This window comes from Solanum stenotomum, unplaced genomic scaffold, assembly GCF_019186545.1.
Source record: "Solanum stenotomum isolate F172 unplaced genomic scaffold, ASM1918654v1 scaffold25323, whole genome shotgun sequence".
Lineage (NCBI taxonomy): Eukaryota > Viridiplantae > Streptophyta > Magnoliopsida > Solanales > Solanaceae > Solanum > Solanum stenotomum.
The window spans coordinates 1-24,380 of record NW_026028483.1 but is presented as its reverse complement, the minus strand read 5'-3'; the positions used below and the strand labels follow the sequence as shown (position 1 = coordinate 24,380).

The window sequence follows — 24,380 nt, the reverse complement described above, 5'->3', positions numbered from 1 at the left end:
TTCACTTTATACAAACAAAAACTCACTTTATACACTTGCGTTTGTATAAAAAACGAGAGAGGCGAGGGAGAGAACGAGAGTGGCGAGCTAGATTCACCAAGAGAGAGGTGAAATAACAACAGTTTGCTATGAGGTACAATTAAATCAAACTACATTTATAGTATTTAATTTGAATTAATAGTTTGCTATTATATACAATTTTCCCTTAAAACAACATAGTTTGTTTCTCATTCACAAAATTCTCTTCCTAAGGGGATATTTCTTAATGTAAAATTTCTATTTACAATATTTTTGGTATTTGTAGTTTTTAATTACACATATGTAAAATGTTTTTAAAAAAATCTCTTATAATATTAAGCATATCATGAGGAACATTACATATTTTATTTTTTGATAAAATTTAAATTATAATTAAAAAAATCTTAACATAATATATTGTAATATATTGTTTGAAAAAGTTGTGTATAAAAATATTACAATATTATGAATATATAAATAGTAAAAATATATTAAAATAACAAAAACAAAATAAACATAATGTCAATCGAGAGCCAAACATCAAAATTTACACAAGCTTAACATTATTATAGCTCTATTTTATATGTATGTTAAAATTGGGAAATAATTTATTTTACAAAACTTTAAATATAATTATTATTATAAAATCATATCGTAGCTAATTATAGTTACAACAATATTTTAATATTTAAAAAATTAAATTGTGTATTCATTATATTAATTTTAATGTCTTAAAATAAATAATTTAATGAATTAAATTATTCTTGTTGTTGTTGTTGTTATTATTATTATTATTATTATTATTATTATTATTATATATTACTAAGTACTCTTATTAAATTTTAAATCATCCGCGCAACGCGCGAGAACGTATACTAATTATAATAAACACTAAATATATTATTTGCCTTCATTTAAGTTAGCAGTTATGCTTTGATTTTAACCTCCTTGATTTTCTGTGTTGTACTATTAGAATATTGGATAAGTTCTGAATTGGTTTTTAATGCTAATGTTTAATTCATGAGAAATTCTTTGAATCGAAATGTATTGTTGCCAAAATAAAAACAAAATGGCCATGGATGAATGTTTAGGGGAGAAGATTATTAATTTCTTATGAAATTAATGAAATATTTGATCCAAATATCACTAGACAGGTTGAAATTTCTTCGCTCAGTTAAGATTTTTTTTTTGTGAGTTAACTGTCGTAAGTGCTACTTGTTTCTTCGATATATACAAATTTCAAATGATTAAAAAAAACTATTCAATTAGTTCAAAGGTTGTTCTTTTAGATAACATTTTTTTTTGAGATACCATTTCTTTCTACTTTTATCATGCTCCATCGAACATTCTTAAAATTTCTTGTGCTTTTTTTACTTTTATTTTGTAATGTTTTACTTTATTTTTCACTTTTTAAAATTTTTAAATTAGTATCCATTCAATCACATATTACTATGAAAATCCTCAAGATTCTCTAAAAGTGTATAAGAATAGAATTACTAATATTATATTGCATATTCAAAAGATAAATAAATAGCATCGTCAATTTTTTTTAGTTCATATAGTTCAATTAACTAGGTTAGTCATAATTTTTTTAAAAGACTAATAACGAATAAATCAATTAAGCTTAGTTTCCATCTCTCTAAAATAGAATTAAAAATATAAAGAAATTTCATGAATTCTATTAAATTAATATTTTTAAAAGGATGTTGCCGATATTTAAGTTTCTTCATTCAATTACATCTAATTTACCTTTTTTAAAAATAAATAAATTATATTGCTATCTCAATTTCAAGTTAAATATAATTCATCATTTTCTAAATTAAAAGAGTTATTCAAGTTAGTATACAAAAAAAGAGTTACGTTGAAACAAAATGAATAATAGATATAAAAATAATAAAAAATAAAAATAAAAAGAATGTGTCTCATAAATTTAACAAAACAAAAATTAAAAAGAAGAAATGAAATAAAAGGAAAAAAATAATGAATAAGAAGAAGGTCTAAGCCCAAAAATTCCATTTCCCAAAGCATTAAAAAGAGGGGAAAAAATGTTGCCCATGGGATTGGAACCTATGGGCCTTGATATGTTTACTGAATATATGAGAAGTGATTTACATGGCTTCACAGGGACAACAAGTAGGTTGTATGTTTTCTTAGTTGAATAGCACACATAAACGTATTAGCAAGTTATAAATTATAATAAAAAAACATAATATTTAACCACAATTAAGTAATATACACGTACACACATATTTTACAGTTGTTCATTTGATAAAAATATTAGATTGTCTTTCCATCCAAGGTACTCACTGATGTTCAATTCAGGCATTTTCAGGGTACTTAAGATTCTATGACAGATACTCCCAATAATAATCATAACAAACTATTTTGAAAATAAAACTATACAAAAAAAAAACTTGAAAACTCTTTGTTTTTATCTACAAATATTAGTGAAGAATTAGTTATTGTTCACTAATAAATTCATCTTTGTATTTTGATGAACATCCGATTGTAAGAAGTCTCAATCCATCTTTCTAAATTTCTTTAGCACATGAGAATCTTTTCTTTGATAGGTCAAACAATTTCTTACTTAAATTTTAACATTAATAAGATTACTCAAAATCTAATGGCCTTATGAACCCCTAATTCACTAACTTAAAAAAAAACTAAATATATATTACACGCAAGTAATGGAAAAGCACATCAAAATTAGCATTTTCATTACCATTATAAAACCTTCATGGAATCTTAGAAAGGCATACCAATAATTTTCTCAAAAAACACGCAATACACTATAAATACAGCCAAATGCAGAGCTCGAATGAAAAATTGAAATCAAAACACAATCGAGAAAGGATGAAGATGACATGGATAAAATATTAGTAAGACAATCTACAACTATTTCCTCCTCTTCTTCTTGAGTACAATCCTTAAAATGAAATAAAATTCTATTTTCTTTCCTCAAAATGTGTAAAGCACATTAGTTTGGTAAGTGCCATGTGCAATTATTTTATGTAATAATTTGCGTCGAAACAAATTTAATTTTTTTTAATGTAACAAAAAACAAAATCTGAGCATCATTTAATTTTTAATATAATTGAATACTATTCTAAAATAAAATAAAATTCTATTTTTCTTTCCTCTATATCTATAAACACAATAGTTTGGTAGGTGTCTTGTGTAATTATTTTATGTACAAATTTGCCTTGAAACTAATTTAGAAATATTTTTAATGTAAAAAAAAAACTAAAATTTGAGCTTGATTTGACTTTTAATATAATTGAAATGAATATAAAACTTCTACTAAATATGGTTTCTTCCAAAATTGGAAAAAAATTATAATGTGCTTTTATAAGCACCGCAACGATAATAATCATACACATATCTTCGTTTAATATTCAATTGAATTTTATTAATCATTAAATTAATATCTATTATATTATTTAAATATTTTTAAAATTAATATTTCAATTTTTCGGCCAATATTTCAATTTTTCATTTGTTTCAATATTTTTTTTACAATCATAAATAAAATATACAACTTTTTAGACTTTCTTTACAAAAAAACATTGTTAATACTCTATGGCCATCTCTGATGGATAATACTTACCTAGATATAAATTAATTAAATTATTTTCCTAATAAGAAAAGTTTGACTCAAAAAGATTTGTTCAACATAAGACTAGAGTCATAACTACATTTATGTCAAGTAGAATCTAATTTGATATCAAATCTACCGTCATTTATTTTCATGCCCAAATAGTACCCTTGACAACTAAGTATCCTCTAATTCAAAAACTTAATTTCCACCCTATAAATAGGAGGCAATTCTTAGCAAAGAAACACACAACAACAGTAAGAATAATAAATTCATTTCATTCTCCAAATCCTAATAAACACTTCTCTCCTCCTCTTCCTCATTTTGATCATGGGTAGAACAAAAGTGAAGTTTGCTTTTATTGAAAATAACACTAAGAGGAGAGTCTCATATAGAAAAAGAAAAAAAGGATTTTTAACCAAGGCTAGTGAACTCAACACCCTTTGCGATGTTGAATTGGCTACCTTAGTCAATAGCCCTTACAACAACGAGCCTGAGATATTTCCAAATCATGAAGCTGCTACCGACATCTTTACAAAATATTTCGATCTTCCAGAGGAGGAAAGATCAAAAAACATGAAAACGCAAGAAAATATAATCACGAAAAGGATCAAGAAAATTGAGAATGAACTTGAGAAGGTAAGGAAGGAAAACAAGAAAATGGAGTATACAAACCAAGTGTATGGATTGTTGAATGGTGAAGAGATGCCCAATAACATGCACCTAGAAGATCTCAACGATCTCTGTTATGTGATTAATAAAAATCTCAAACTGATGGATGACGTGATCGAAGCAAAAACTCACGAAGAAGGTTCTACATCGAATGCTCCTCAACCTACTGTTGGACTGATGGATTCTCGTGGGACCAGCTTCGACATGTCATGGTCTCCTCTTTTGGCCCCTGTTGATGCTCCAGTACTATCCGAGATTCCTCTTTTGGTTTCATCTACTGTACCTAGTGGGACCAATTTCGAGAGGCCAAGGGCTCCTCTTAATTTGGTTCCTGATGTAACTCCAACATCGATGGTTCCTCTGACGGCTCCATTGATGGGTCCTTCCAGCGCTCCTGCTCAAGTGCCTCAATTCATGCTTCCTTTGAGGACTCCTCCTCAAATGGTTCCATTTGTTGATCTTTCACAGGTTCCTTCATCATCAGCTTCACAAAGGTATCCTGAAATGACCTATACAATGGCTTATCCAATGTTTTCATCAATGCCTATTCTTCCAATGGCACCACAAATAGACCCTTCGACGAATATCCTCTCAATGAGTGCATCAGTGCCAATTGAGAACAATGTTAATGGATCATTTGACATTCCACGGAGTCCTTCATTTTCTGAGTTGCTGAGCTTAAATGATGATGAGATAATGACTTTACTTGATGATACATCTTTCGACATTCACGTTCAAGATCCAAATCACCACCACAACAACAACTTATAAGGATCTAGGATTAATTATTAGTAGAAATGTCTGTACTTTGGTTTCATATAGATTTCTAAGCATGACACTAGTACTTTATTGTGTAATGTTAATTAAAGTATGAGAACATTATAATAAACACAAAATATATAGTACTTGTCTTAATTTTATGTGTTTTACTATTAGAACATTGGATAAGTTCTGAATTGCTCAACTTTTACTATTGCTTCTCAACTTTTACTATGACTCTAATGTTTAATTGATCATAATTTCTTTGAATTGAGTTTTGTGGTCGCCAAATTTATAATTATAATAGAAAAATAAAAAAAATGATGATGAATGAATGTTTAGGTGAGAAGATTATTATTTTCTTAAGAAAATTAAAGAAGATATTTAATCCAAATATTGCTAGGCAGGTTGAAATTTCTTCACTTAAGATTTTTTTATGATAAGTGCTGCTTCTTTGTTCGTTATATTCAAATGCTATAAACAAAGTTGTTCTCCCTGGAAAACGGTTTTTTCTTGAAAAATATAATATCTATGAAAAAAAAACAAAAACAGAAAAAGAAAAGAAAAAGTTATCCCCACATATATAACATTTCTTAGTTCAAGATTTTTTTTTTTGGAAGAGAGGAAATAGGTTAGTGAGAGATAATTCATTTTTTAGTTAAGGATAGAAGATTCAACTAGATTTTAATTGTGATGTTTTGTATGTTAAGGTTACTAACTTGCAAAAGATATTGTATGACATAAACTTACTTATTATGGTTCATAAAATAAGATAAAAGATATAACTATGTTTAAATTATGTTATGCGGACACAAGTCCTTGAGTCTTGACACTTGGACACCGGAAAGATTGTCCCAGGGTCCTTCGTTTGGAATTGTCATTTTCCTTTCCAAAGTGGAATTCCTCCTTGCTTTTCCCTTTGACCTGTGCCAAACTCCACTTTTCTTGTTGCCATGTGGAGTGATTCATTCAACCACGGTATCGGCAACCAAAGACACCCTTCTTTGTCGAATGAATCTTCTGTAGTAGGTGCCTCTATGAAATGAATTTTGACACTATGTAAAGACTGTCAAAGAGAACTAAAGCACTATAATTCTTTCGTAGAATAATATTTCCAAAAGAGGTTTCATGCTGTCATTGATAGTCTGGGAAAATATGTGGAAAAATTATTTTCAACTATTTGAAAAATATTTTTGAGATCATATTTCAAAATGTGGGGGATTCTTTGCTTAAGACAAAGTAAAATTAAACTTAGTGTCTAATTTAAATTTGGAGCACAAGCTATGAAATTTGATGATACTTTTGTATTATGTTAGACTCACAAATGTCACGCCCCAAGCTACCCCCAAGACGCGGACACGGGACATAGGACCACAAGTGATCCCAAGCTAACCCTGCTGGCATGATCATGAGCATACTAAATATAAGCTGAATAATAGAAACTGTGCGGAAGCTAAATCATAAATAAATCTGAAATATGGGGAAATACTCATATACTATAACTGAGATATATGAAAACTGATGAGTTTAATACAAATAAGATATTAACTCAACACTAAGCTGAATCTAACTATGTTTGAAATAAGCCTCTAAACTGAGTAGAAATGCTGGGACATGCCCCAACTAGGTCTAGTAAAACTGAAACTAAAGACTAAAAACAATAAAGATAAACATGTCACTAGTCTTCGAAGAATGAGGACTCACCACTGATGCTGCTGAACTGAAGATTGGGAATCGATCTAAGCGTGATTTGGATGCTGAGAACCTGAACCTACATCACGAGAAGATGTAGCGTACGTATGCGTAAGTACTTGAAATGTACTGAGCATGCATGATAGAGTAAAGCTGAAAGAACATATAACTGAACAAAGCAATAAAGCAATGAAATAATCTTAACATGATATAGATACTGAATACTGAGCTAACTGAATGCAATGACCAATTTATAACATGCTGACTGAATACTGAATGAACTGTAAATGTGGTCACTGCAATAGAGTCTGACTGAACTGTGGGAACTACTAATAACCGACAATAAAACCACATGAGCTAAATGTGGAGTCCGATGTATACGCCTCATAGAGAGGACCCAATATACCCTCTCAGAGGTATAGAGGCATGTTGGAGTGATCACTAAACTGATGTTGCCCACAGAGGGGACTTACACCTACGTGGCTCGTAGTTCTGGGACTATATGGGTACGATGAACCCTAGTCCAACTCGTTATTATGCTACTCCCAATGAATTAAGTAGTTAACTGGTTATGACTGAATCTCTGTAAATACTGGATAGCTCGAAACTTTACATGCAAACTGAGAATGCAACAATTACTCTGATAATAATGCATTCATAAACTGAGGCATGTATAACTGAAATATCAGACCTAGCATGTGTAATTCAAGAACTAATGAAATACATAGCTAGGGTTCTGAAATTTATGTAAGAAACTGAGAAAAAACATGATAATCTGATTTGGAGCATTTAAATAACTAATTCATGATGATCTGTTGAAATTCTAGAAACCCTAGGTCTATTCATAATCATGGAATCAAGAATCTGACTGAATTCTAGAGACCTAATGGGCGAAAGGAACCCACTAGTAAAATCCCACATACCTGGTGACGAATACCACGGAAAAATATTTTGATTTCGGGGCTAGAACTGATGGAACCTTGCTGCGTTCTTGAACTAGGGTTCTTGACCTTTTTCTCCTCTCTAGATTCTAATTTTCTAAGTTTTGATTAATGATTTGACTTGGATAAGTTCTAGTTATGTTTCTAGGCTTAAACTGATTAAAACCTCATGATTTAGGGTCTAAACTACGTATCTTAGGGGTTAAACGAAATAGGAAAAGACCAAAAGTCCCCTGACTTAACTGCTGTCAGAGTGACTGACGAGCCGGAGGTCAATCGACGGTCGGTCGATTGGAGTCGTCGGTCGAGTGTGCTCGACAGGGCTTCCCTAAAACGAGCATAACTTTTTACTCGGAGGTCGGAATTTAGCAAACCCAGTGGCGTTGGAAAGAAGATTCAATTATATATCATATCATATGTTATAGGACACATAATTCCTTTTGTGCTTAAAGTTATGACTATCTGAAGTTGACCCATTAATAATTTTTAGCTAACTGGTTATTGACCCTAACATACGGTCAGACCTATGGACCGTGTATCGAATGATGATCCGTGCTGGTCAACCGTCAATCGGGACTGAAGCTGGGCTTTAGGGCATCGATCCACGGACACGAACCACGATCTGTGACCTAACCTACGTACCGTAGGTCCGGCCGTGGGTCGACACTTAGCCGAATCTCTGGCTGAATTCTGGAAGAGGTTGCTGACACGAACCACGGACCTGCAGGATGGATCGTGGGTGCTCCTACGGTCCGTGGATGGTGCCCGTGAGTGCTACCTGCAACACCAGAAATCTACAATCTGGTCTATTTTCATATACGGGGTGTTACAACAAAATTCTTGGAGTATATTTGATATTATGGTCGTTGAGTTTCTCTTTTACTAGTATATGGTATGACTAGTATGAAACAATCAAATTATTTGTGTACTTGTTCAAAATAATCGAGTTCTTTTATGAAAAAGTGCCCTTAAAATGTTGTGTTTTTTCATGAAAAGATATGTCCATTAAATATAACTATTTGTATAGACATGAATATTGGTGAATAGTCATTTTTCATGTTTTGTAAAAGAAGCATTTGGACTATATTCCCTTTATTGGACCCAATGAAACTTTGTTCATGGGTAGTTCTATAACAATCAAATTAAAAGTTATGGAAAGGTACTTCCAAAAAGGACATTTGACAAGGTGATGATTATAAACAATGTTTGTATCACACAAAATTGTAAGAAATAGGAATATATATTTCTGAGAAAAAGCTACCTCACGGAGATTTTTTCAAACTAAATATTTTTATTTGTTCTTACTTGCTTGAGTCAAACTGTTTGTGACATGAGCACTTGGGACATGTCAATTACAAAACCTTGTAAGGAAAACTAATCAACATAGAAGTTTTGTCTAACTTTGAATGCAATAGATAAAAATGGCAAATTTGTGTGGAATCTAAGTATGCTGAGCATTCTTATAAATCTGTTGAAAAAGGAATTCTAATCCTTTAGAGTTGATTTACACTGACATTTGTGATATGAAGTCAACACCATCTCGTGGTAGAAAAAAGTATCTCATAACTNTTTACACTGACATTTGTGATATGAAGTCAACACCATCTCGTGGTGGAAAAAAATATCTCATAACTTTTATTGACAATTGCATTTGATACGGTTATGTCTATTTTGCTGAATGGTAAGGGTGAAACAATAGAAACATCTAGGCAATATAAAATTGAAGTTGAAATCAGTTGCGAAAAAAATAAAAAGTCAAAGGAATGGAGAATATAAATTTCCTTTTGCAGAAATATGTTTGAAAATTGGATTTATCCATCAAGCTACTGTCCTATTCACCTAAATCTAATGGAATTGCAGAATGAAAAATAAAAAGAACTTTGAAGGAAATGATGGTTTGCCACAAAACTTGTGTGAAGGAACTATCTTACTGCAAAAGGGAATAACAAAAAGTTTTGTCTTTTCAGAAAGAAAGCAATTTTATTTGTTCATGACACAATCTATTCCATATGAGAAATGGAAAGGAAGGAAATCTAGCTTGAAATATTTCAAAGTGTGGGGGTGTCTAGCCAAAGTCTAAGTGCCTATTCCTAAAATGATTAAAGACCTAAGAACTGTGGACTGTAAAATTAGATTTGAGTAGTCTAGTGAAAAGTCTAAAGGACCTTGCAAAGAACAAAACAAGAATGTACTTAATAAAAAGATTCAGACGTGTAGTAAATGGCAAAGGACATCTACTACCTTCAGAGCTGATTTTGTAACATTTCCTATGTCTTATGTGGACTCATCTTTTTGGAAAGATCGTGTCAATAGTGAGATTGGTTCAATCTTGAGCAATCCTATTGGAAGTTGGTTGATCTTCCTCAAAAAAATAAACTTTTGAGTTCAAAGTGAATTCTTAGAAGAAAAATAAAAGTCGATGGAACTGTTGAAAAATATAAAGCAAGACTTTTTGTCAAAGGCTTTAGACAAAAACAAGGTCTTGATCTTGTCGACACATACTCTTCAGTAACTATAGTCATATTCATTTGGATGTTACTATTATTAGTTGCGATGTATGACCTCCAAATTCATCAAATGAATGTGAAAACAACTCACTTAAATGGAGAATTGGAGGAAGAAATTCACATGGAACTGCTCGAGGATTTTGTGGTTCCTAGTAAAGAAAAAAAAATGTGCGAACTTGCTAAGTCATTTTATGGACTAAAGCAAGCATTCAAACAATGACATAAGAAATTTGACCAAATCACATTGACAAATGGATTTAAGAATGATGGAGGTGATAAATGTGTTTACATTAAAATCACAAAGTCATTGTTTGTTTGTATATTGTTGAAATGTTGATCAACAGTAGAGACACTAATGATATAAATGCTATTAAACGTATACTAGAAAACAAGTTTGATATGAAAGATCTTGGAGTTGCTGATGCGATCATATGTATAAGAATCCTTAGAACACTATAATGTTTAGCATTGTCACGATCTCATTACATTGAAAAGGTACTTGACTAGTTCAAATATTTGAATTTCAATATTGTCAAGACTCCAATAAATGTGAGCTTTTCGTTTCAAAAGAGTGAAGGCGAAAGTGACTCGCAGTTGGATTGTGCTAGAGTATTGGGAAGTATGATATATATCACGAAATGTGCGCGATCAGATATAGCATGTGTTATTAATGAACCGAGTCGGTTCACAAGTGATCCCAAACGAACTCATTGGGTGATAATGAAAAGAGTTTTGGGGTATTTAAGAAATACTCAAAACTATGTCTTGCATTATAACAATATCCAACATTATTGAAAGGATATAGTGATGCATATTGGATCACCGGGATCAAATAAAGTAAAATCTACTAGTGGATATATACTTACTCTTGGTGGAGGAGCAGTCTTTTGGAAATCTTCAAAAAATAAGTGTATACCTAGCTCTACAATGATCTCTGAGCTAGGTGCTCTAGATAAGACCAGTGAATAAGTTGAAAGACTCTGAAATTTCTTGATATAAATTCTTTTTTGGCCCAAACCTTTGGCATTAATATGCATACACTTTTATAGTCAAGATGCAATAAGTAGGGCATGGAGCATGATGTATTATAAAATGTTTCGTCATATAAGACATAGACATAATACCGTAAGAATACTACTCTCTAGTGAAATTGTAACGACATATTCCCGTTGTTATATAAAAGCCAATGGGGAAAAATTTGGGCCTGAAAACTTTTCGTAGTAACTTGGAATTTCTCAACCTAGATTAAATCGAAGTCAGTAAGGTCTAGGAAAATCTGATAACAATTTGGTGGTCTAATTATGAATTTGATCATATAGGTAGATAGCTAAGACGTTCAGGAACCCGTACGACTTTACGAAATTGAATTCGGGCCAGTAGAACTCCCAAAACTAATTTTAGCGTGAACATGTATTTTCTGAGTGTCATGGATTGAAAGTGTGTTGTGAAATGGGGGTTTGGAATTATTAAATTTGCTCAATGGTTTCGTGCAAGCTGCTAAGCCGGGATTTTCTTGCCAGGGCGGGGCCGCTGTAGTGGGGTAAGGACCGTTGTGGCGGGACAGACGCGACTTAAGTCGGAAATAAACCCAAAAACGTTTTCTTCTGCACTTTTCGACTTTGAGAGCTAGGAAACGACCCCAGGTGTTTTCTTGACAATATTCCTCCATTCTTGAGGCTAAAGGTAAGATTTTCACTCTTCAAATCCATTTTTCAATTCGTAGAACGTAAACTAGTAGGTAATTATCGATGGGGGGGGGGGGCTTTGATATGGAAATCATGTTGGTAAAAGCCCTAATATGGGTATGGGGATCATGAGTTTGATCTAGGCTTAATAGAGTTGATTGTAATCATGATAATTAGACATCGTTTATTGATTCTCGTGTTATATTGATTATTTGTAGACCAAGAACAAGCGGAAAGGATCCGAAAAGGGAATAATCAAGTTTCTTAGGGGATTCAAGCTTTGTTTGAGGTAGGTGATGGGTTGTGATTTCATGTTGTGTGATATATGTTTGTTCTTGCTTTATTATGATACATATATGTATGTGAATGCTGCATTTGTTGATCACACTAATCGTAAATAAGGATCGACGGATAATTGAATGTCATGAATCATTACTTGATTGTATGATTATGAGAATGTACTTTGTGATTGTGATTGTGGCCTGTTGAATGGATTGGGTTTTGCGTTTCGACATACTAACTGGATCGATTGCCACGTACCGGCATAAACATTGAAATGGGTGTCACGATCCAACACGCTAACTTGGAATAGGTACGACGTACCTAACAATTTGGGTGTGGGTTCCATGAGAGGACCATTGACTTGCCATAATTGTATATCTTGAGAATTGTGAAAGTGTACATTGTTCATAAGTGATGTTGATATTGTATATGTTCGGTATATGCATGTTATTATTAAATTGTAATGGCTTATGTATGTTGCACTTAGTGGGATAGCCGTCGGATCCTACCAGTATATTGTGGTTGTATACTGATACTGCACTTGCTCTTTCTTTGTTGAGTACAGGCATCTTCAAGCTGTAATTGACAAACCTCGCTTATAAGATCAGTGATCAATTGAATTCAAGGGTGAGCCAGTTCTTCCGGACTGCCATGAGTTCTCTTTTCATCTATGTCCACATTTCGAGCTTAGACTAGTACTTAGGATTTCTTATGTTTAATTGAATTGTACCCATTTTCTTAAACTTGTTGAACTTTAGATGTTTTGGTACATTGACTTTCAGGTTCTAGGTGTTATTCCACATTTGTTTTGGTTGTTAGACTTTTGTTTGGAGTTTATGAGAACTCCTTATTTCTTCCTTAGCATTTAAATCTGCTTCTGTATCTTTAAATGCCTTTGTGTTTGGTTAAGTTGTTAGTTTGGGTTGTAGTACTGGTTCTCCTACTGGAGGATTAGTGTGGGTGCCAATCACGATGGTCTGGGTCGTGACAGGAATTACCACAATTGACTATGTAAAGTCAAAGGATAATGTGTCGGACCCTTTTACAAAAAGATCTAACTTGACAGAAAGTTGAAAGATCATCTAAGGGAATGGGTTTACGACTTAGGACAAGTCATCATGGCGGTAACTCTACCTAGCAGACTGGAGATCCTAAGAGCTAGGTTCAAGGAGAAAAATAAAGTTATGACTGACAATTCGGCATTGTCAACCAACTCAATCAGTTCTCATGATGAAGACAATGCTCAGGAACAAGGATACAACATTAAGGCTTGTTAATGAGTTAATAAAGATTAAATTTTTTAATGATTTTCTAAGTTTGGCAGACTTGATAAAATAGTGTATATACGTGATAACACAGTTAGAAATTACCTATGTGAGTGTGAAGTGTAAGACACTTCAAAGAGGATGATTGTCAAAAGTCCATCTATCTATACACTCATGAAACCAGGAGGTGCTTATGGCTGAAACAAACACAACCGTAAGAACCATAAATGGTAAAGGGTTGATTGTGTGACATATGGTTGTCTAGGTATACACCAAAAATTGACGGTTCAAAGATATCAAATCTACCGATTGACCGAGTATATCCGACATATGTTCACTACGAAAAGTTCAAAGGGAAACATACTTATCCAGATGCAATTAATTCTTGCTTGTAAAGTGCACACACTTGTCCGTTTCTTTGTCTTGGAGTCATTCCCCATTCATGCGGGGGATTGTTGGGTTATAAAAGGTGTGAATGGAAAATGAAGAATTGTGACTTTTATGAAAAGTTGGGACTTTTATAAAGAGTTGCGACTTTTATGAAAAGTTGTGACTTTTATGAAAGTTTGTGACTTTTATGAAATGTTGTGACTTTTTCAAAGGGTTGTGACCTTTTTGGTAAGACACAATAAAAACCACTTCACACTATCCTTTGTTTTCTATAAATTGAGGGATTTCCTCTCATTTTAAGTGAACCAATTTTCTGAACTTCTTCTACTACTACTAAATTTAGTATTCTAAGTGTACTTTACTGCCGTTGAGTGGTTCGCTGACACCGTGATTTTAGGTACCGATACACCAGTGAGTAAGATCGTTCTATCCTGGGAGGATGTATTTTATTAACCTCGGGTACTTGAGGGGAATAATTTCCTTAAGGGAACACTGTGCATTCAGCGGGCTCAATTCTTTAAGAAAAATATTTTGTATATTGTTTCTAAGCTGTTTCAGAGTTTATTTTCTCTATTGGTTTTAATTTTCTATTTTTGAAATGGTGTTTAAAATTTGTTGTTTCTTATCAAGTTCTTCAATGTTTTTGTTCTAAGTATCTTAGGAATACAGGATGAACAACATATATATGACATAATTTACATATAGGTTTTAGATAGCTTTTGTCTGTTAGATTTTTTAACTCGCATAGAATATATTTAGTATGACTTATTTACTTATAGGGTTAATAAAAAATGACGAAAGATTCGAGTAGGTTTAAATTAAATTGTCCTTTTAGCCATTAAATCTCCATTTGCAATGTTATAATATGACATATTTTTTCTAATAATTGTAGCATGAATATGGAAAGAACAAAGATTCAACTAGGTTTAAATTGTAACCTTTGAATCCATTAAATTTAACTCACAAAAAATATAGTATGTGATAATTACACTCTATATGTGATTGTTGTTTGCTCTTTCATTTTTACATACACAAGTAGACTTTTTTATTGCGTTGATCAGGGAAAGACATGACAAGGAACATGAAACTTACGTGAATGTAGAGATTATCCTAAGCCCAAAAGTCAAAGACTTTTTTATTTCTTGATAGGGAAACTTTATTGATTGAAACTAAAAAAAATGATTTTGTACAAAGAAGAATTTACTAATTAAGTTTAAATTTTGACGTTTTAACTATTAATTTAGAATTTTTTTTAATATAACAAAAACAAAAATTGAGTATGATTTGATTTTAAATATAATTGAATAGTATTCTTAAAATGAAACAAAATTTTCTTTTCTTTCCTCAATATGTGTAAGTACATTAGTTTTGTAAATGTCTTGTGCAATTATTTTATGCATTGCTTTTGCTAGAAACTAATTTAGAAATTCTTTTAATGTAACAAAAACAAAAGTTGAGCATAATTTGATTTTAAATATAATTGAATAGTATTCGTCTTTTCTTTCCTCAATGTGTGTAAACAAGCACATTAGTTTGATAAGTGTCTTGTGCAACTATTTTATGTATTGTTTATGCTCGAAACTAATATAGGAATTTTCTTAATGTAATAAAAACAAAATTTGAGCATGATTTGATTTTTAATAAAATTGAATATTATTCTTAAAATGAAACAAAACTCTCTTATTTCCTCAATATGTGTAAACACATTAGTTTGGTAGGTATCTTGTGCAATTATTTGGTGTATGGCTTTTGCTCGAAACTAATTTAGAATTTTTTTTAATGAAATAAAATTAAAATTTGAGCATGATTCGGCTTTTAATATTATTGAAAGCAATATAAAATTTCTACTAAATATGATTTCTTTTAAAATTGGAGAAAATTATAATGTACTTTTATAGCACTACAACGGGTATAATCATACACATCTTTATTTAATATTCAATAAATATTTAAGTTTTATTAATCATTAAATTAATTTTTATTATATTTTTGAAATATTTTAAAAAATTAATATTTCAAAAATTTTGGCCAATATTTGAAATTTTCACTTGTTTCAATATCTTTTCATCCTACACATAGGAATCAATCCTAGGCAAAGTAACACACAACAAAGACAAAATTCATTTGATCCCCTATATTCTAGAACACATTTCTCCTCCTCTTCCCCATCTTTAGTCATGACTAGAAAGAAGGTGAAGTCAGATTTTATTGAAAATATCATTGCGAGGAAAGCCTCATAGCAGAAAAGACCAAAAGGATTCTTGAACAAGGCTCATAAACTCAACACCCTTTGTGGTATTGAATTGACTATTGTCGTCTATAGGCCTTACCACGAAGAACCAAAGGTGTTTCCAAACCATGAAACTATTACCAATACCTTTACAAACTCTAAGAAGCTTCTAGAGTTAGTTCAATAAAAAAACATGGAANTTTTTTGCAATATTCGTTAACAACCAAATTATTGGATGACTAGTTTCAGTAGGATCAAAGTATTAGACTAGTAGCAACTACTTCATTCGAAAAAAATTACACTATTTTAGTGAAAAAATTATCCGAAATCGATGTTTATATGTAATTATATTTTAGATGGTCATTCAACTATGAATAGTTTTATTAGTTAGGCTATTAAGTGATACGGTTGTATGTGAAGACATGCATGGGCAGATCTGAGCTACCTTCTGTGGTGTTTAGTGTTTACAAGTTAGATATAAGTTATTGAGTGTATATTTAATTTAGCATATTCTTCACCAAATTCCTTGATCCGTTATTGATATAAATTACGAGATGAATAAGTTTTTACCAAGTATTTACGATCTAATGAAAATGCATTTTTTATGCCCTTCTACATATGTAACCTAAATTTTAGATTTCTTTTGTATGGACTCTGAAGATTTATTTGAGGAAATTATCAAATAATTTCGATTTCAACATCAAAACCAAATCTTTGCTCCAATAAATGGAGTTCTTCAAGATTACGAAAATTATATTACGTAAATAGAATAAAAATAATATATGTTTTCATATATAATTTGTGAAATGGCATTGAAGAAAATTATTTTTTAACTCTTCTTGTTGGAATTTTTCGCCACCACTTCTAAGGCAATAATAAACTAATTTTAAGAATATCTCTATACAACAAATTTTTAAATGTAATATCTCAAAATTAAAGTACCAGATAAAACAAAAATGTGATTTTAGCAACAAAGTGAAAGCATAAACTATTGTGGCTAAGTTAATTAATTCACAAATAAAAGAGATTCATTCGAGCTTTCATGATAATGAATTAACAAGTTATTTTTCTATTTTTTTTAATGTTTAAGTTGAATTAATTAATAATCTGTTGGCTAAAAGTCAGAAAGACCGGTTCTTGCTCCGCTTAATACTCACAATTATTATTTAGCTAATTAATTGTTTTTCATTATTCCTCAAAGAAAAGATTTTATCTTCTCCTTTTTACTAATAATTATATTATATTATATTTTTGTATTAAAATGATTACCGTCAGCAATAGCGATAGGATAATTCGATATGTTCAAGTCTTGGTCTTTCTTTAAAAAATCATTTTCATTCGTGACTTGATATTCATGATTATTAAGGTCTGATAGAATTTAGATTTGTATCGAAAAATTCATCAGCGGAGCTAGCAACTTTGTGAAGGGTGTGTAAATGTTTTTGTTAGTTATGTTAAGAGCGTGCAAAATTAAACACACTCATAATAGCTATATTTAATCTTTTTACGCTTCATAATTTTCGACGAAGGGTGTACGCTGGAGACCACCTTCGCCTAAGTGGCTCCCCATGGGAAAATTTCAAATTGAGGAATGAAGTGTTCTTTAATAAAGTTGATTGTATTTCAAATTGAGAAATGAAGTGTTCTTTAATAAAGTTGATTATATATTCAGACTTTAAATCTGAAACTTCTAATTAATTGAAAATGAAAGATTACTTACCTCTCCACTAAAAGAAAATTTCTAGACCTCTGTTGGTATTCTGATTTGTTTTTTCAATAGAAATATTTGTAAACCTTTGCTTAAATTTATTAAGGACGTGTGAATGCAGTGGAGATGAGGGTGTAACGTAGATTAGAATGATCAGATAGATGTGTGGATATACTAGGAAAAATATGATTAGGAATGAAGTTTTATGGTGAGGTGAAATATGGTGCCCGGGGANGGGGGGGGGGAGGATTGGCTCTAGATAAAATAATATGGAAGTCGAGAATTATGGTAGATGGTTAGTAGGTAACGGAGTGTTGTCGTACTTTATGTAGGAGAGGCAGAGGGTTAGTCATATCTCATCTCCTCTGTATTAGTAGTAGTATTCAGAAGTCGTGTTAACACTACAAGAAAAGTGTGAATTACATGGGGATTTTCCTGGGGATTAGTATGAAAATCCGTAGGAAACTAATTTTCCTGCAAATTTTCATACTAATCCCAGGAAAATCCCCATGTAATTCACACTTTTCTTGTAGTGGTTGTTTCTTATTCTCCAATGTATATTATTATTTGCTGCTTCGTTTGTCTTATATCTTGCTATTATGTTTTTTTGTAATGTTGCTTTGATGACTTCTCTATTGAGTCGATGGTCTGTTTGCACTACAAAAAAACACCTAAATCGTGGGGGTTTCAAAGCGGAGGTTAGCTGAAACCTCCACAAATTACATTAAATAACGGGGGTTTGGTAGCTGACGCAAAATAAAAGTAAACATCGGGGATTTAAAACCCCCAGAAAAAAATTTAAGTAAATACCGGAGGTTTAAACACCTGCTATCTCCAAATACAATTTTTATTTTAAACTATAACATATATATATTTTTAATTCATGAAATAAAAAACACTCACAGCTTTTGGAAATAGGTAATTTAATAAATAGCTATTTTTAATTTAATTACAAAATACAAAATAATCACAGCTTTTGAAACTTCACTCCTTCTAAATTACTCTCACCGCCACACTTCTCTCACCGCCACACTTCTCTACAACGACACTTCTCCGCCGTCTACAGCGGCACTTCTCCGCCGTCTACAGCGGCACTTCTCCGCCGTCTACAACTGCACGTCTCCTCACAACTCTGTAAACTTCAGCTACTCACTAGATTCAAAATGGGATAGGTGTTCTAAGGTAATGTTTTCCACTTCTCACCTCTTTGAATAATGAACCTACCTCACATTTTTGGATTTTCTCATCCGAATCTTCACAAATTGTACAAATTACTGGTTGTATTTACTAGATAAGTTTGTTTTTTTGGCTGTTTGTATAGATGCATGGAGGTAGAATTAGGTTAATTTTGTTGTATTCTTCATGGATGAAAAATTCGAAATATCAAATTTGAGCATGTATTTTGTGGTAGAATTATGTTTATTTTGTTATAATTTTGGTGATTCTACAGATTCTTCGAGACATTCTGTGTCTACAGATTTTTTGGGGACACTTTGTCTCAAATGGTGTCGCTAACAGGTGCCTTGTTTCTTCGTAAAATTTGGAGTTGTTGTCTCCGTCGATCCTTGTTTATGCTGGAGTAAGGTGTATATAGTTTCCCCTTTTGTTTGTTAATTAATTCTTCTTTAGTTGTTACATGTGCCCTCAATCTTCACTTATCTCTGTATACTTGTATGCATACATTATATAAACAGATGTATAATCTTATAAAAACAGACTTCCTCTGTACAAAAACATCCCATTTTGGACCAAAGTGTGTCCTCCATTGTTCCTGTATTGTTTATATAAACAAATGTATAATCTTATAGAAAATGTTCCTTTGTTTAATTTATCAGGTCCGATCCCTCTCCAATATTTGGAACTGGAATTAACGGGAGAGCTTCTAGATCTTCAGGAATAAAGAAAGTTGAGGTACTCTTTCATTTGCTTAGATCAATATATATTTTTCAGTGGTTAGGCCTCTAAGGAAATTGTTGAGGCCTCAAGTTCATCTGATGCTTATAGGTGATATTGTCTGCTAATCTTGTTTTTTCGATGGATAAATCTTGGATTCGAATGCCAAGGACCACAAAAGAATATTTGGTTGGCTTGAATCAGTTCCTAGAATTTGCATTTAAAAATGGAGCTATAGAAGATAGAATAAAATGCCCGTGTCCTCAATGTTGTTTTGGAAAATGGCAGACTAGAGCTGTAGTGTTTGATCATTTGATTTGCAAGCCGTTTCCTCAAAATTATGTCATTTGGATTATGCATGGGGAAACAACTGTGTTGCAAAATTCTGAAAGCAGAGAGGCTACTCAGGATACACAGCCTCCAAAAAATCCCGTAGAATTATTGATTAATGAAGCATTTCATGGGTTTATGCGAGAGAGCGTTGATGTAGGTCCGTCGCAAGTAGTGGCAGAAGAAGAGATATTAAATGATATGCCCACTTCATATGACAAAGACCTTTTTGAGTTGCTTAAAGATGGAAGGGAAGAATTGTATGAAGGGTCTAAGTACTCAAAATTAGAGTTTTTGTTAAAATTATATCACATAAAGTGTTTGTCTGGTCTAAGTGACAAAGGAATGACTATGATACTGGATCTACTCAGGGATGCCTTTAAATTTGCAAAGATCCCTGATTCTTTTTATGAGGCCAAGAAAACTATCAACAAGCTATGTCTTGATTATGTTAAGATTGATGCTTGTCCAAACGATTGCATGTTGTATTGGGGAGATGATGTTAATGAGGAAACATGCAAGCATTGTCACACTTCTAGATGGAAGCTTGATAAGAAGAATACAAACAGTAAAGTGGCTGCTACGGGTAAGAAAAAAAAAAGGCCTGCAAAAATTTTGTGTTACTTCCCATTAAAGCCAAGATTACAGAGATTGTTCATGTGCTCTAAGATGGCAGAACATATGAGGTGGCATGCGGAGGGTGGTAACAAAGATGGAATCATAAGGCATCCTAGAGATGGTGAGGCATGGAAGAGATTTGATACAACTCATCCTGAATTTGCTTTTGATTCTCGAAATGTTCGGTTAGGGCTAGCTAGTGATGGTTTCAATCCCTTTGGAGCGATGAGTACTAATTATAGCATTTGGCCTGTAATTTTGGTTCCATATAACCTTCCACCTTGGTTGTGCATGAAACAACCAAGTTCTATTCTATCAATGATCATTCCAGGTCCACAGATGGCGGGAAATAACATAGATGTATACCTACAACCTCTTATTAAGGAGTTAAATGAGTTGTGGAGTGAAGGTGTAGAGACTTTTGATTCATCAAAGAATGAAATGTTCAGAATGCGGGCAGCTCTTATGTGGACAATTAGTGATTTTCCGGGCCTTGGTATCTTATCTGGTTGGAACACATATACCGATTTTGCATGTCCATCTTGTAATTTTGACATGGAACCTTGTCGACTTCATCATAGTAAAAAGTGGTGCTTTGTTGGTCATCGTCGATTTTTGGCAAGAAATCACAAATTCAGATTAATGAAGAATCATTTTGATGGAACTGTAGAAGAAAGAAACCCCCCAAAAAAGTTATCTGGATCAGATATTTTGCAACAAGTGACAAATATTGATGTTACATTTGGAAGACAAGCAAAGTTGAATGATAAAAGAAAAAGAAAAAGAATAAAAAATAGACAAAGCAGCGTGGGTGAAGGTTCAACTCAACAGTGGAAGAAAAAAAGCATATTCTTCAATCTTCCTTATTGGGAATCCAACTTGTTGCATCATAATTTAGATGTTATGCATATTGAGAAAAATGTTTTTGACAATATTGTATACACTTTGTTAAATGATAAAGAAAAGTCAAAGGATAATATTAAAGCTCGAAAAGATCTACAAGATATGGATATAAGGCAAGACCTTTGGCCAGATGAGAATGATGATTTTCGGATTGGTGCATTTACAATTCCAAAGGATAAGAAAGTGACCTTCCTTACAACTTTAAAGAATATCTCAATGCCCGATGGTTATTCAAGTAATATATCTCGTTGTATACATCTAGAATCAAAGAGGATCTTTGGATTAAAAAGTCATGATTGTCACATCATTATGGAACAATTACTGCCGATAGCAATTCGCAATGTGCTTCCGAATCAAGTTGTTGCAGTTTTGGTAGAGTTCTGTTCCTTTTTTAGACACATTTGTCTGAAAAACTTGAGCCTCATGGACCTAGAAAAGCTACAAAAACGGATTGTTACCACTCTTTGCCACCTAGAGATGTTGTTCCCTCCATCCTTTTTTACTGTAATGGTTCATTTAACTGTCCATTTAGTGGACGAAGTAATACAAGGTGGTCCAGTACATTATCGATGGATGTATTTTGTTGAAAGGTAAAATATCTTATTCAAAAATAACTTTATTTCAAAATAAATGCTTGTTCTAATACTATGTAATTTTAATTATAGATTGTTAGGTCATTTCAAGTCCCTTATAGGGAATAAATCACAGGCAGAAGGATGTATAGCTGAAGGTCACAAAATTGAAGAAGTTCTAACTCTTTTTTCTCGTTATTTTGAGGATATCGAGTCGAGGATAAATAGGCCTAAACGAGTAAATGATGAATCAAATCGTAATGAGGTTTCTGAAATGTCATCTATGTTCCCTCGACAAGGTAAAGTTGTCGGAGGCTTCATAACATTTCCTTTGACTCATTTGGAGAAAACTCAAGCTCATCGATATGTGTTACTCAATTGCGCTTCAGCAAAGCCATTTATTGAGTAAGTAATTTAAATAAGCTTGATCTATTAAAAACACATTAATAAAAGGATTGTTGATTGATTTCCTTTGTAGTGAATTCAGGCAACACATTAAAAGGAGTTCAAGAGGCAGAAAACCTTCAGTAACAGAGGTAGAAAAGAGAATTAATAGAGAGTTTGCTGATTGGTTTCCTAAGCGGGTGAGTGATTTAAATTAGAATGATACTTTTGCATAGGATTTCTAATTCAATTTAGAATATCTGACGAAAATATTTTTCTTATTTAGATAATGAATCAAGATATAGCAGACACAATCTCTGATGAAATAAAGTTTTTAGCACAAGGTCCAGCGCCATATGCAAGAAGATTCACTGCTTATAACATTAATGGGTTCAAATTTCGAACTTTGTCTAGAGAACAAGGATTGGAAACTCAAAATAGTGGAGTTTTTCTTATGTCTGACACTTCTTGCATTGCATCTAGTGCTGATAGAAATGCAAGACAAGCAGATTTGCCATATTATGGGAAGTTGGAAGATATTATTGAGCTTAACTATTATGGAAAGTTCAGGGTTGTGCTTTTCAAATGCAAGTGGGCTGACACTACTCGAGATAGAGGGTTTAAAAGAGATGTTTGGAATTTTAATTGTGTCAATTTTTCTAAATTGATTCACACCGGTGATCGTGAGTATTGGACCGTAGAAGCAATAGGTAAACTTTACACTTCTACTTTCTTTTTCATCATTTTTTTTCTTTTTTTTCTTCTTGTTGGAGGGGCTGGCAANTGTGTTTGACATGGGGCAAGTTGATGAAGAAGAAATATTTGAGAATGAGCCATACCAACAACAAGAATTTGAAATTTTTTTTGATCTTGATTATGGAAACATCCAAATCTCAACAGAGGAGCATATGTCTGAACACACATAGCAGGCGTTTTAGTTTTGGTGTAAAGGAAAAACTATTAGTATCTGTTAATCACATCACTCTTTTATTAAGATTTAATCTTTTCATGTGTGTGTGGATTTAGATACAAATTTCTTATGATTTTCTTTTAGTTTCTGAGGCTGCTGTTACTGTTGTTTTTCTGCTTCATTCATTCTCTTTCTCAGAGACCAAGGAAAATCTGCAGTTCATCTGTTTTTATGAAGGCTAGTTAGAGAAGTCTTATTCACTGGATGAACCAGTAATCTTTACAAGCATTGCAATTATAATATTTTTTTAAGAGTTTCTGATTTATCTTATCTTTGGTTAATTGTAGAAATGGCAAAGACCAAGCACTGGCAGAACTTGCAAAACTCAGTTCAAACACAACCTACATTGTCAATTCAACCAAATGCACAACCAACCACATCACAGTCGATTTCGTCAGTTCAGGCAAAAAGACAGATGACTTTCTCAGTTCAAGCCACATCACAACCGGTTCAGTCAACTCAGGCTGCATCACAATCGATTTCCTCAAATCAGGCTGCATCACATTCGACTTCATCAAGTCAGGCCGAATCACAACCGGAACCATTCAAGAAGCGTGTTGTTGGACGTGAGTCTACGGAGTATTGGACCGTAGAAGCAATAGGTAAACTTTACACTTCTGTTTTCTTTTTCATCATTTTTTTTCTTTTTTTTCTTCTTGTTGGAGGGGCTGGCAAAATTTTTGATACTACTACTTTTATTGATATATAGCGGGTTGTCATTTATTGGTATAGGTTTAAAGATGTTCTCCAGTTATTCAGAAAATGATACAAAGTAGCTTCCTTGAACAGGATCTTTGTAATAGATTGTATATTGAAGGCTAACTGGCTTTGTTGTCATTTCATTTCTTTTTCTCCATTCCAGATTCAGAAGGAAACCAAAAGAAACTCAAAGTGAAAGTCAAAGAAGTGCTAAATTTAGCTGGAGAAGATCGTATTGTGGTCAATTTTGATTACCTGGATTGTCCA

The 24,380-nt window shown here is 32.4% G+C and overlaps 2 protein-coding genes across 2 annotated transcripts; both read left to right on the top strand.

Annotated features, from left to right (window-relative positions):
• The first annotated feature begins 3,943 nt into the window (after nt 1-3,943).
• LOC125851418 (agamous-like MADS-box protein AGL80) lies at nt 3,944-5,056 on the top strand. Its single transcript, XM_049531216.1, has one exon. It carries the CDS (start codon nt 3,944-3,946, stop codon nt 5,054-5,056), a length of 1,113 nt encoding a protein of 370 aa, XP_049387173.1.
• Nucleotides 5,057-18,826: 13,770 nt separating this feature from the next.
• LOC125851419 (uncharacterized) lies at nt 18,827-24,353 on the top strand (the record flags this gene model as incomplete). Its single annotated transcript, XM_049531217.1, has 9 exons — nt 18,827-18,926; nt 19,580-19,655; nt 19,749-22,078; nt 22,154-22,465; nt 22,548-22,644; nt 22,731-23,154; nt 23,499-23,591; nt 23,702-24,016; nt 24,277-24,353. Coding segments are annotated over exons 3-9 (3,618 nt in total), but the record flags the coding sequence as incomplete, so codon positions are not given.
• Between the last annotated feature and the right edge of the window lie 27 nt (nt 24,354-24,380).